At 44.3% G+C, this 13589-nt stretch overlaps 1 protein-coding gene across 2 annotated transcripts in view; it reads left to right on the forward strand.

The window, feature by feature from the left end:
• Positions 1-13589, forward strand: part of SASH1 (SAM and SH3 domain containing 1) — a 209502-nt gene that overhangs the window by 83242 nt on the left and 112671 nt on the right. For both annotated transcript variants that reach the window (XM_081139979.1, XM_081139978.1), the window contains exon 2: positions 5446-5574. In XM_081139979.1, coding sequence (XP_080996105.1) covers positions 5446-5574 — 129 coding nt within the window. The remainder of the gene's footprint in view (positions 1-5445; positions 5575-13589) is intronic.

A 13589-nucleotide genomic window follows, 5' to 3' on the forward strand; every position in this document is an offset into this window, starting at 1 on the left:
TGATCTGCAGGGTGAAGACCGCTGCAGTTGCTTATCTATTTGGGAATAGGAAAGAACTTAGAACTTTAAATTTATACTTGTTTTTAAAATGTCCATGTTTGCATGTGTTTTTAATGTAGTTAGTAGTACTAGTTATAAATGGGCATAGTTTATATTAATAAATGCTTATGGTTGTAAGTAGATATAATAGATTCATAAATAATTATACTATATTAAGAGATTCCCTACCCTAGTTTTTTTCTGGTATTTTTTCCCAGACCTCTGAAGACCACTGCCTGAGAAGCAGTTGCTGAGGGTGCTGGGAAGGAGGGAGTGGTCAGTATTGCCTGCTGTGAGGCCCTTCCTTTATCAGGAGTGGATTCTGTTAACTGGAGACCACTGATGCATAAAAGCGGGCCTCATGGGCACCAAGATCATATTTGCCAAAGCAATAATTAGACATAGGCTTTGGCAAGTTCTGGGTGTTTTGGAGAGAAGTAGTGGAAGATGTGAAATAAGACGCCCTCCAGCCACCTGCCCTGTGGGTGTGCCCCTAGGGTCCTCTCCCCACCAGCATGACCTAATTTGTCCCTTTAGAATATGTTTTTGGTTGTTACATGTGAGAAACTTTTTCCTGAGACAAACTGTATTCCCGCTCAGCTATGTGCAGAAATGGTGGGAATGATACTTCAGAGAAAACTATTTGAGGTCAATTATTATGTATTCAGTGGATTCCTCCAGAACGATGGGGCAGCATAAGATGATAGAGCTGGTGCAGACAGTGACATCTCATGAATTCAAAGAGGTTGAACAAGGAGACCAGAACTGAAGTCTTATTTACGGCTGTAGCAGTGTCACTCAAAAGGTTGCTGAAAGTGTTCATCACCTCAGAATGTTTAAACAAGCTAAGTAAGAATGAAAACGTGAAGTCGGTCAAGAAATCAGTTAGGTTTCACTGTCTTGTAGTGATCTCTTTTAGTGGATTTAACTTGTAGAGGACTTAAATATTTATCTCTCTCCCTCTCGCAAACAACGCTGAGCAGTGTAAACATCACACATAATTTATATTACATCAAATATGTCCTATATGTACTTACTATTATGGGCAGAAAGGGTGGAGACACACTAAGTAAGCCAAGAGTCTCAACTTTGGGCATTTAGAGCAACACACTGAGTTTTCCCTTGAGGTTGTGTCTTTATACATAGCACTTAAGGTAGCAGGACCACAGGCTCATTTGCATGTATTTGCATGTAATCTGCATACAACAGTACAGATTACATTGTGTCTCCCGGTGTCAGAGAAGCGCACCCCCCTCCCCCAAGCCTGTGAAGATGCTCTAAACCAAAAATGACATCTGGGGAAAGAAGAAACAAAAACCACAGAAGTCATGATACAGATGAGGCCTCTGTTCTCACAGTGCTTTTAGTTTTCACATTTTTCAGAGACCGAAGTACACTGGGCTGGAAGTGTGAGAAATGCCGTTCAGTCGGTTGTTGAGGGAACAGTGCTTTGCCTCTTTTCTCCTTCATTGGAACAGCAGCCCCCCAGTCTGAACTGTTTGGTACAGCGCCCCTTATCTCTGATTCTGTTCTGGTGTGTAAAAGATGGGTGTTTGGTATAAACGTGCGCTGTGGCTTCGTGGGACCATAGATTTAGTTCAAGTCTGTACTGGGGAACTGGAGGGTCATATGGAAGGATGCTGTGACCTGGCTCTATAAGAAGAAAGGAGAACTTGAATTTTCATATCTCTCTCTCTCTCTCTCTCTCTCTCTCTGTGACACACACGGACACAGGGGTGGGGAAACGCTTGCAAAACAATAATGTAGCACAAAATTTCACAATTTACTTTAAGAAAATTACTTTGAGGAAATAAAGTTTTCCCCCTGTTCCTGAACTTGGACAAATATTGCTTCAGCCTCTAATGCATGAGACCCAAAGAAGAAGTGAAACAGATTAGGCAAGTAATAAATCCTGGAGCAGGAAATCTGAAAGGAAAAAAAGGTTCAAAAGGAGACCATTTCAGTGTTTTAAGAACTGTATCTATTATAAGGAATTAGAGGTGATTTAAAGTTGCTATAGTTAGAAGTTTATTTTGTAACACCAGTGCCTCCAGACATTAGCGTTTGTAGGGTGTTGAGTCAGACATGAACTTTACAATCCAAAAAGATGTGTACTAGGTGTGGTGCCATTGAAATACAGCTGCATTATTTAAATTCCCTACAGGTTAATGTTGCAAACATTTTTTGTAGAAGTAAATATTTTTACTAAACAGGCCTGTACTACCTCAAGTAAGAACATGTAAGATAGAAATAAATGATGCAGAGGTTTTCAGATAGTCCCGAAAGAGTGTGGATGGAATGGGGGTGGCAGACAAGACCTACTTTTTAAAAAACATACTTAAATTAATTATTTTGCCTTTCTTGGCATTCAGATCATCAAGACTGATGGAAGTGCTAATTATGGGGACTTAGTGCACATCTGGAGAGCAATTTGGGAAAACATAGAGGCAGCTGAGCCACCCTGTTCTAAATTATCGTTTGCTGAGCGCCAAGTGTGGAGTATTGCAGCAGAAGGCAGGTGTAAGATGTTTGCTGTCTTTGGCCTGAGTTAGTTGAACAGCTGCTTTCTTCCTCATGAGCAACATATATATATATTTTAAAAATTTTTGTATTCAAAATAGTACAGATGCCTCCTTTTTTTCCCCATTGACCCCTTCCACCCCTCACCCACTCCCCTAACAGTTACATTTTTGAGGCCCCCAAATTACCAGGCAGTTTCACGTGATTGGGAGTGAGGGCTGAGGAATTAAACTTTTTCACTAGTGGGGAAAAAGTTTGATCAACAGCTTGGAAACTTTGGAATTAAGTGAACAGTTGTTTTGGAAGGTGTTGCTAGGATATCTGAGAGAGGAGAGAAAAAGGGTGGTGGGGGGGGAATAAGTGGAACAAAGCTACATAAATGTTTAACATTTTTTTGGAGTGGCCTCAATTTAGTCCAAGAAAACGGTGGGTTGTGATAAGTTGTACAGTTCATAGAAAGTCTGGTTATTTTTGAGAGAAGCCAGAATTCCAGATTGAGGGCCTTGGCTTGAACACAACTCTTAGTGCCCCTGTAAATGAGAGATAGATGGATGGATGGATGGATGGATGGATGGATGGATGTTAATTTCCCTCTTTGCTCAAGATTCTTCCAGGATCTTCTCCTGGTGTTAGCTGAGGTGCGTGAGCTGGGAGAGGACCCTGGGGGGGGGGTGGGGGGAGAACCTGCCACCTTGAGGCTGCTTGTTGCTGTCTGGCTCCTTCTGTCCTCCCAGGTCCCCCCAGTCTGCAGACCTCAGCTCCTCCCTGGACCTGCCGGAGTTGGGGAGGGAGCTGAGGCCAGGCTGGTAAGCTTGAGGCTTATTTTGTAGGATGGGGGATGGGGGTGGCCTGGGCAATTCTCAGGGGAGAGAGACCCTATCAGATCCCTTTTGAAAGGCCACTTTGACGGGTCAGTGGCATTTAGGCAGAGTGCTGGAGACAGGAAAGCCAGTCGGGAGGTTGTAGATTATCTATCATGGGGTGGCCCGTGTGGCGCCTGCTGTTGAATTGAGGCGCGTCAGGGCAAACCTTAGGATCATGATTTATCATGCTATATTTCAGGAACCTCACGTTCATATTTTCTGGCCTGGCTCCCTCTTTCCCAAGAGTGACTCTGTTTTCGGGCATTTTCCTTGACTGAAGACAGTACAGCAAAGGCTGATAGGGTAGGCTGGTCTCCTCTGTGGATTTCCTCAGAGGCTCCGCGCAGATTCCACCCTGACTGATGTTATTTCCCAATTTACTCGACGGTAAACGTGTGAAGAGCAGGGTGGGCTCCCACCTCTATGCTGTCCATCATCAGCCTTCCCCTCAGACGGTTAAGGAGTGACTTTTTCCCAGACCTGTCCAAATATCTCACTGGTTTTTTAAGAGCCCTTCTCATTCCTAGCTCTGTCCTGGGGACTTGGAGGCAATTCCTGCAAACGTAGAACATTTTACTGGTGGGAAAGGAAGAATATTTTCTAAAAATTCATTGCTTTCAATTTCTGCTTCTCTGCTTAGTTCTGTAAAATTGGCGAATGCAGAAGTGGGGCAGAGATGGTAACTTGCCCTGACTCAGGCCTCCCAACCCGGCCCTCGAGGTCTTCTGCACAGAGGCCTTTGGAGAGCTCTTAATCCCCAAACCTCGATCGCATCTAAGCGTGCTTCTCAGCAACGGACACGTTTCGCTGTGCATGTTGTGCCAACGATAATTATGCGAGGGGACTGGCCAGAGGGCTATAAGATAGTAAAGGAGTGCGTGTCTTTCAGGTTGCCCAAAAGTTGTATTTTCTTGGTTGTCTTGGTAAAATTGTTTTCTTTGGTTGTCTCGGTAGAGTCGTTTACTCATACCAAAGAAAGGACGCGTTGGGAAGTCAAAAGGGGGACGGGAGACCTTTCCCTGAATGAATGAGTGGCTAGAAAAAATGGCATAACTTAGAAATGGATGCAGCATTTCTGTCATCCTACATGTTTGTGTTCAGACTGTATTTAGGATTCAGCTCCCCTGAAGGAAGACTGTAGTCCGAAACATTATCCTGTAGTGACTGTTGTTAGCTGAATAGATTGTGAGCACTTCCTTTGCTCCAGAACTAACTGTTTCATGTTACTGCATTGCTCCTCACTGTGAGAGAGTTACTGTTGCCAGAGCTTAGGAACCTGCCTAAGGTCACTGACCCACAAGTGGCAGCGAGCTGGGCATGAACTCAGCAGTGTGGGCTCCAGGGCAGCTTCTGGGCACTTTCCTCAGTAAAGAGACATGTGATTTCTCATTTATTAGGTGAAACTGTAATGCGTACTTTTGCATCTGGACTTGGGAATGACTCCACTTTTCTGAGGGTCTCAAGGGAGGGAGAGGATGGTTCAGGTTTGTCCCAGGTGCAGCGTTCTCTCGGGTTCCAGTCAGCATTTTGGGGAGTGGTGTCCTGGTATCGGATTTCACAGAAGTTGCTCAGGAGGTTCTGATGCAGCCATGGGCCCGATTGGGCTTTAGGGAGCCTCGTACTGACACAGGGCCTCTGCTGAAGGGGCTTCCCTGGGGGTTTCTTAGCCATGCTGAGCAGGCAGGGGTGTGGGTTCACTGTGGCCTTGGTCTCACACGGTCCCAGGCCGGAGGCCTGGCCTCTTTTCTCTTTAGCCCTGCCGTCCTGGGGCTGTCGCTCAACTTCTTTGAGCTACCGTTTGTCCCTCTATAAGTGAGGAAATGGGTCCTGTACCCAGGGGCTGTCCTGACGTTAGGAGATGTCACATGTGAAGCTTTACCAAACACATGTTCACCAGCTAGTAAACATCAGCTATTACTGAAAACACTGTGGAGGGGGAGACGACATGGCGCCCGGCTTTTGCAGGTGGACTGACCGCCTTTGTTATTTTCCTGTCTCTTCCTCCCACCCTCCTCACCCTCAGGACGGCTCCCTGGGCAACATCGATGACCTGGCGCAGCAGTATGCAGATTACTACAATACCTACTTCTCCGACGTGTGCGAAAGGATGGAGGAGCTGCGCAAACGGCGGGTTTCCCAGGACCTGGACGCGGTGAGTGCCCGGCGCTGGGAGGTGCTCCTGCCCCTGCTCCCGCCCAGCACCCCGCTGTGGGCCTTCTGCTGGTCTTGTCCCTCCCTCCCCCTCCCCCCTCCCCCCTCCCCCTGCCCCCCTCCCCCCCTCCCTCCCTCCCTTCCTTCCTTCTCTTCCTCCGCCTGTTCTTCTAGAAACAAAATAAGATTTAAAGAATCAAGAAACCACCTTCATCTCCCTCCTAGCAATAACCACGTTGGTGCTTCAGCAGATATCTGCTCGGAGGTTGTCTGGGCATTTTCATATCAGCAATGTAATTCTTGCTTTTTTCCATAACATTTTATTATAGTTCCTCCATGTCATTAAGACCTCTATAATCACCATTTTTCATGACTACGGTCTCGTCTCTCACTCAGGTGTGTGTAATCCGTTTGGCTGGTTTGCAAAGATTTTTATGTGTGTGATTAGTGGAGCATTTGAACTTGTATGTGATGAATGGTAACCGAACAGCTTAGGTCCTCCCTAGGTAGATAATCTCTGTGTGTGCTAGTATGTCCATGCTGTGCATTTATTATGAAGTATCTTACTGAAACTTCTGCATTACCAATTGAAATTTGCCATATATGTTGTACTTGAATTCATCCTGGTTCAATGCTTTTCAAATTGTTTTGTTTCGCTGTGGTGACCTTAAGACCACTTCAGGAACAGGAGACAGACAAAGAGGCTAAACCATCATGGCCTTCTCATGTGGACCACCTCCATTTTCACCATCTTTTTATGTATATTGGGGGACTATGTGGATGTGTTTTAAAATAGATCTTTGAAATGTGAATCTTAAAAAAAAAAAGCTTGAAAACTGCTAATTCAGTGGAATCCTTTAAAAAAATGTTTTTGATAAATCTACTTAGAGTTGGGATAAAAAAAACCAGTAAGAAACTGGGAACAGATCATTCTTTTATTAATTCATTTTATGTTATAAAGGACCTGTTACATAAGGGACCCAACAAGTGGTTTAGGCTTCCCTGCTGTGTATCCTATAAGCAGACATGATCCACTTCCACCCGAGTAAGAGGTTGGCCTTCTTATGCGCTTTAATTTCTTTTCTTAACTTGGGTCAGGAGTAACATTATATCATGACTGTCAAATAATTATTGATTCTTTTTCGCTCACTGACTTAGAAGTTGGCAGGGGTGGGAGTTGGTATAATAGAGCCAATTGAAGCTTGAGAAGCATCAGTTGGGGGCAGCTGGGAGCCTGACACCGTGGCCCAGGCAGACACGTGGGCGTCTTTGTTGCCAACGGCTTCTTTCCTATAACTTTCCTTCCTCCTGGCTTGTGTGAACTGCAGGGTTACTTTATTTCTTTCCTTTAAAGAAAGTAATGCCGTGTGGCAAAAAGACTCCTCTGCTTCGTTAAAATTAATTAGGCTCTCCTGTTGGGGCATAGTTAATGAAAAAAGACTTTCCTTTAGGCAAGATTGTAGCAGAACTTAAATACTGCACTGAACTCTTGAATGTTGCAAGTTTGACCTTGACTTACAGTCTGGTAGCATACTTTGTGGCCTCGGATATTTCACAGTACAAGGAAATGAAGGCCAGAATTGGTAGATGATCCTTAATACGACACTGAACTGCTCTCCCCGGAATTCTACCTGGTTAAGAGTTAGGGTTACCGTCATCATCCCACGGTGTTTGGGAACCTCAGAAGGCAGCTTCTAGGTGGGAAAGGAAGCTTGCCTGGTGTTGGGGTAATGAACTTCTCCCCATTTAGACAGATGGGCCTAATTTGGTGCTCTCCGTTCCAGAGCTGCAAAAGGCGGTCTGGGGAGGGAAAACACCACATGAGCTTAATTAGTTATCAAAGGTGCTAGAATGTGGTGGTGGGTAAAATTGATGGGAGCTCATTCGAGCCAGGCTGGAAACTGTTCATTTTTTAAACTGTAGTTAGTGAGAAAATAAGATTTCCAATAGACATATTCCAGTTCTCTATGAGATTCCAGGCAAGTTGCAGCGGCCAAGGGTAAGTCTCTAACTGGAGGGGACTAGGGTGGGTTCCCTGTGTCTCACAAGTCATTCACAAGGCCCCATAGTCTAGATGTCCATATTAGATGGTTTCAAGATTATCATTCCATTCAGGCATGAACCTAACACTGGCAGCGTAGTAAAGTTCCCTCTCGAGGTCATGAGGTCATTACAGACTAAGTCCTGATGGGAACTCGGTTTTCTTGAAAAGCTGTAACTTTCAGTCTATAATGCTCCCTTTTATTGCATCAGATTTTACCTGTATTTCTAGACCCTGAGTTCTGCCTTCGGACAGTATAGACAAACTTCTTTCCTGTTCGGCAATTGGAGCAGCTTCAGGTCTGAGGATCTGCAGCTTAATTCTTTCTTTCTGTGCTAGTGAACAGCCCCATCGAAGCTGAATGTGAGATTTCTTGGAGAAGAAATGATCCATCCAAAGCCCTAAGAGGAAATAGTAACATATCAGGAGCCTGAGACATTTTATAGGGAAAAAAGTAGCATTAACTTTGTTTTACCTGCTGTAGAAGAAGTTATGTAGAGGCAGCCGTGAGTACAGAGAGTCTGGGGTGATGGGGTAAATTGGTTTTATGACTTTGTTTTATTTTTAGATCCTATGATTGAGGGAATATTTAGTAGACAGACTAGATACTTAAATATTTGTGTTTTGGCTTTGAAAAGTCCAAAAATGCATTGTCCTTAAGAGCTAAGTGCATGTCAGCTGGAGAACAAACAAACCAAAAAGACAGCCTTCCCACAGAGATGCTTGACTTAACCCTGAGAAAGAAAAGGTTTTGATGATTATGTTAGTAATTAACTTTCTGGACTGGATAGCAAGCTACTTTTCCAGTACCTCATCTCCCCGCTCCTGACTGGCATAAAGCACTTACTTGATAGAGTGTTTTTAGGACCATTTAGTTTAGATGAAGGCAGCAGAGTACAGATGGGTGAAAATTCAACAGTATAAACAGGAATTATAATATAAATTGATAACTGTGGTGAGAGTTTTTATTTTGCACCGAATGGGCCCTAAAGGAAGGTGCGTTTGGACGGCAGCCGTGGCCTGTGCTGGGGATTAGATCATTAGTGCTGTGAACAGCAGGGAATCTGCCCATATTTCCACACATTTGGCACGTGCCTGAGCACCGTGTGTGTTTCTGGCTGGGAGAAGCTGCATTTGGAAACGACAGCAGCGTTTCAAGTCCATAATGGGCCCATCTCTAGTGATGACAGTCTGACATCTGTCAAAGGGACACCATGGCCAGGAAAGGGACATGCACAAGGTGGCCTCGATTCCTGGACTCATCGGCATCCTTGGCATCTCTGAGGTTGACTGTGTCGCACAGCCCTAATGGAGAGATCCCCACTTATAGCGGGACCCCATTGACGACTTCCACCGAAGCCCAACTTGGACTCTGTACCAAACTGTTACCACATCCGTGTGGGCACCAGGAGACGGGAGTGTGGGCGGAGACCCGCCCAGGCCTCTTAGGACTGAGAATGAAAATATTGCCTATTATCACAGAGAAATGTGATACCAGAGCTATTGCCAATGGTATGGGAACAATTCTGGGGTTTAATTATTGTACCTTGAAGTTTTCATAATTTAATTGTTGCAGATACAATCCTAGGCCAAGAGGCATCAGAGTGGTGCCTGTTGTGACTGGTGGTGATTCCTGGGCTTCTTCAGATGTTTCCACTCCCACCTCAGGCCCAAGCTGGAGTCCTGGCCTCTGGGCTTGTTGCAGTGACAAAGGGTGTGGGAACCACGGCTGGGAAGAGGCTGGGGGTCCGACAGACTGAGGTTCAAATCCTGGCTGTTTTACTTAGCTGGCAAATTGTGTAACCTTTCCAAGCCTCAGTTTTCTTATCTATAAATGGGGGTAAAAATGTCTCAAAGTGATTATGAGGCTTAAACGAGAAAACTGCTATAAAGTACCTGGTGCGTCATCGGAAGTGACCTATAACTGTTCATTTCTCTTCCTTGCCTTCTGTTCCGAGTTCAAAACCTGTAGTAATGCCAAAGGGGGTCTGTTATTCGTTAATAGTTATTAATATTAATTTGTTAATATTTATAAGAATCATTAATATTCACATAAATGCAGAACTTTTTTTAGCCTTTATTTTGGGAAGTTTCAAACATCTATAAAGAGCAAAATATACCAGCTTCCTGTACCTTGTACCAGGCCCAGCGGTTACCAGTATTCTGTCGTTTCATCTTTATTCTCTTGTTATTTTTAAAAAGTCCTTCTTTTGTGAGGTACATTTTGCATATTGAAATGCGCAAGTCTTAGCTATACAGTGTCAGGTGGATCTGTCCATGTCATCCACACCTCGGCACCATGGGGAACACAGCCATCCATCGCCCTGCAGAGTTCTCTATGTCCTTTCTCAGGAAGGCCTGGCTTGAGGGCAGCCGTTTTAGTCGGTGTCTTTTGGTCACTAATGTTAATCTAGCATAGAGAACAATGCATGACACATAATAGGTGCTCTGTCAGTATATGTTGAATTCATTCATGCATGTGATTATTTAAAAATATTTAATGACTATTGAGTCTGAGTCTACCACTGCCCTTCCAGAAACACAGATAAAGATGTGTGCTCTAGGCACAGAGAGGTTACAATGTAGGGGGGTAGACAGACTATTAAAATGCTGTGCAGGAATACAGAAGAGAGCTCCTGAGCAGTTTAGGAAAATCAAAGAAGGCTTCCTGAAGGAGGCAATACCCAGGTCAGTTCACACAGAACACAGGAGATTAACGGGGGGGGGGGGGGGGTGAGGACAGTGCCGAATAATTTAAGGCAGAGGTCACAGTTTGTGCAAAGGTCAAAATTGAGAGAGAAAATACAGCTTTTAGGGCCCATTTGAGAGGTTTACCATGGCTGGAATCTAAGGTATAAATGAGGTGCCGAAAAAAGGTACATGCTGTTCTTTCACAGGTCCTTGGGTTGTTAACGATATGAAAAAATAGGATGTTCTGATTCATCGCCATTTCCAACACAAAACAAAAAATATTGCTGTTTCGCAATAGTTGACGGGTTGGGCCAAGGTGAACCGGTGGTTTCACATAGACATGCATGCATAGTCCAGTCTCTCTCTGGGGTTTTTGTTTTGTTTACTGACTGCTCTTTTGTTAATTGCTACAGTAAGCAACCCACGTGGGAAACAGGTTTCCTGGATCTTAGAGCCCCCTGAATATTCAAGACAAGAAGGAAAGCAAGGTTGCCCCAACTTGGTGCCCTGGTGAAAGGTGTTCCCAGGAAGTATTGGCGTGTTCCAGGCGCATTAGCCGCTCAGGAGGCAAACTCCCCAAATTCTTATTCTCATTAGCCACAGGATAAGAGTGTGATCTGTGTTGCAGATTGCCCTGTGTTTAAATATTCAACCGCTAAAGCCCAATTGTTGCTTCGGAGGGAATTTGTTTTTGTTTCATTTCATTTTGCCTAAACTGACATCATTCTCTAGCTTCGGGCTACTGTTGATGTGCAGATTGCAATCAGAAACAGTGGGCATTAGATGGGGAATCTGAGCTACATTCTGCTGTGGGATTCACACACTCGATGTCAAAATACACTGAGGCATTATGTCTTCAGCCAGATGGTAATACAGTCCTCTGCTCTGGCTCCTCTTACACAAAGTCCTGTTTGTAGTCAAATGGCCAGTCCCAATTTTGTCAGCATTTTTTGTACATTGCGCCACGTTAACATGGACATAAACAGATCCCTTGGCTGCCAGGTTTGACCTTGGCATCATCCTAGGCTTCTCATAATTAAGGTTTTTATTGTCCTTACTGTCAGCTTAGGCGTATGTCTATCTTCTTAAACTTAGAGACCTTTGTAGACTGTACAATGATGGAGACAACAGATTAGATGTGTTATGTGTGACATAATTGTCTGTGAGTTGCGAGTTCTTCATCAGATTTTTCAAATGTAGTTCAACAACATCATCTTCTTTTTCTGTGTTTGCTCCTGAGCATTTAGAAATGATGGGATTTGTGTTTGTTTGTGCTTATAAAACACAGTATGCCTGGGGGATTAAAAACCAAAATAGCATCCTGCTTAAGATTAGAATGCTTGCCAGAAAGGGGGAAAACGTCTGAACTTTGTAGTGGTTTTCATTTACATACAACAGAGAGAATTCCTAAATGTTAATCAAATTGACAGGAACTGGGGAGAAAAGCCAAGGAATTAAAGTACAAGAGGCCTCTTGGATGGCAGATTCAGGGCTTGGCCAGGGCTTGGCTGGGGAAAGGAGTGGCTCTGTTTTTAGAATCGGCACCTTTCAGAGTTGAAGGAGGCCCAGGCCAGGTGCTGTTTTGGAGACGTGGAATAGTAAAACCACGTTACCAAAACGTAATGCCCTCTAAATGTTTACAATTTAACAATTACTAAACATTCTTAACACGGAAGATTACAGTGTAATTTATTTGTACTAATCAGGAACTAATTATAGGCTATCTAAACATGTCAATTTGTAGTAGACTAGAGGCCTGTATGGTCTTGACATGAGACAGAATGGAAAGGAGTGGGATGAATGGTTGCCTGTTTTCAGGCCCTAAGAGTGGGTTTCTGTAGCTGTCCCTATAATGTCATTTGATGGTAATGTCAAAGGTCTAAACTTGAGGCTCTTGATGAGGACTGAATGGCCCAGGCCAGGTGGTCGACCTGTCCTCCAAGGAAGGCCTGGCTTGGGGACGGTGAGGGTTAGGCGTCTGGAATGGGATTAGGCAGGTGCATGCAGGGTCCAGACAGGAAGTCACCTGGAGCAGTGCTGTAAGCCCTTGCTGGTGCTGGTGTTCACAGCTGACATTGGCCTCCTGACCTATATATAGGCCCATATTTTAGATGCTCCTGACCTAGAGGTCCATATTTAGACTACCCCTCAGCACAGTTCCTGTGCACTGAAACAACCCGGGACAGAAAGAATGGATCCCCTGAACAACAGATATATTGATTGGCACTTTCTCTGGCCACTCTTTGTTAAAAGATGATTGTACTCATTTTCAGAAATTTTTTGTTGTTTTGTTTTTTAATTTAGCTGCCTTTTCATTTAGTTTGGGAGTTTTGAGAATTTTATTTTAAATAGAAGAAAACATGATGGTAAATTTGTTCAATATAGTTGGTTCCGTTGGCTTTTCTACCATTCTGTATCTGGAGACACAAATTAACTAACTTATTTAGTGACAGGAAAAGATATCTCAGTAACCTCGGAGCACAGCCATTGGCTTCCCTGGAATGTTTCACTATATTACTCATTAGGATCCAGCCCCCCCCTCCCCCTCCCCCAGCCCCTGCCCCCTTCCCAACATGTCAACCTGTGTGTGAGAAATGGAGGCTCAATTTATCAGCTCTAGCAGTGATCAAGTCTAGCAGTGATGTTCAAGTTCAGGTCAGGCCTAAACCAGCTTACCTATCTCTGGTTATTCCGAAGCTTGCATATAAATCTGTGAGAGACTTTCTGCGATCCTTTAGAATATGAAGATTTTGAAATCTGTGCCCCATCAATGTTGTCCCTCTCCCGGGCCCCAGCAGAAGCCGGTGGAATTTAATGAAGACTAAATCACAGGCAAGTCCAGACCAGCTTGGAAGCACGTCATGAATATTCGAGAACATCTGGATGGGTTTGTGGGACTGGATGTTATTTCTTGAACGCGTGCGACGGCGGAGACGTGCTTTTTAACAGAGATGCCAAGAGGAAGACAGATTTCCAGCTGTGATTTCAAAGGATATTTCTGTTTGTGTGGGAATGCGCCTCCTCCTCGGAGTGTGGGTTTCACTTCTGCAAGGTGGCCCTTGGATTGCCCTCATCCCTGGGAACCTGGTTTGGTCCTGTCTGAATTCCTCATCACAGCCAGTCCCTTAACTTGTGAAGATTAAACCTTTCTGTCTAAAGCAGAGTGTAACTTGAGGAAACATTTACTATTTAGTATTTTTGATGAATCTCTAAATGCCAGTGACAATATGATAATTATCAGTTAAGCTGCCCGCATCACTGACCGCCGGTATAACTTCACCTCC

The sequence above is a fragment of the Miniopterus schreibersii genome (genome assembly GCF_964146895.1).
Source record: "Miniopterus schreibersii genome assembly, chromosome: 6".
NCBI lineage: Eukaryota > Metazoa > Chordata > Mammalia > Chiroptera > Miniopteridae > Miniopterus > Miniopterus schreibersii.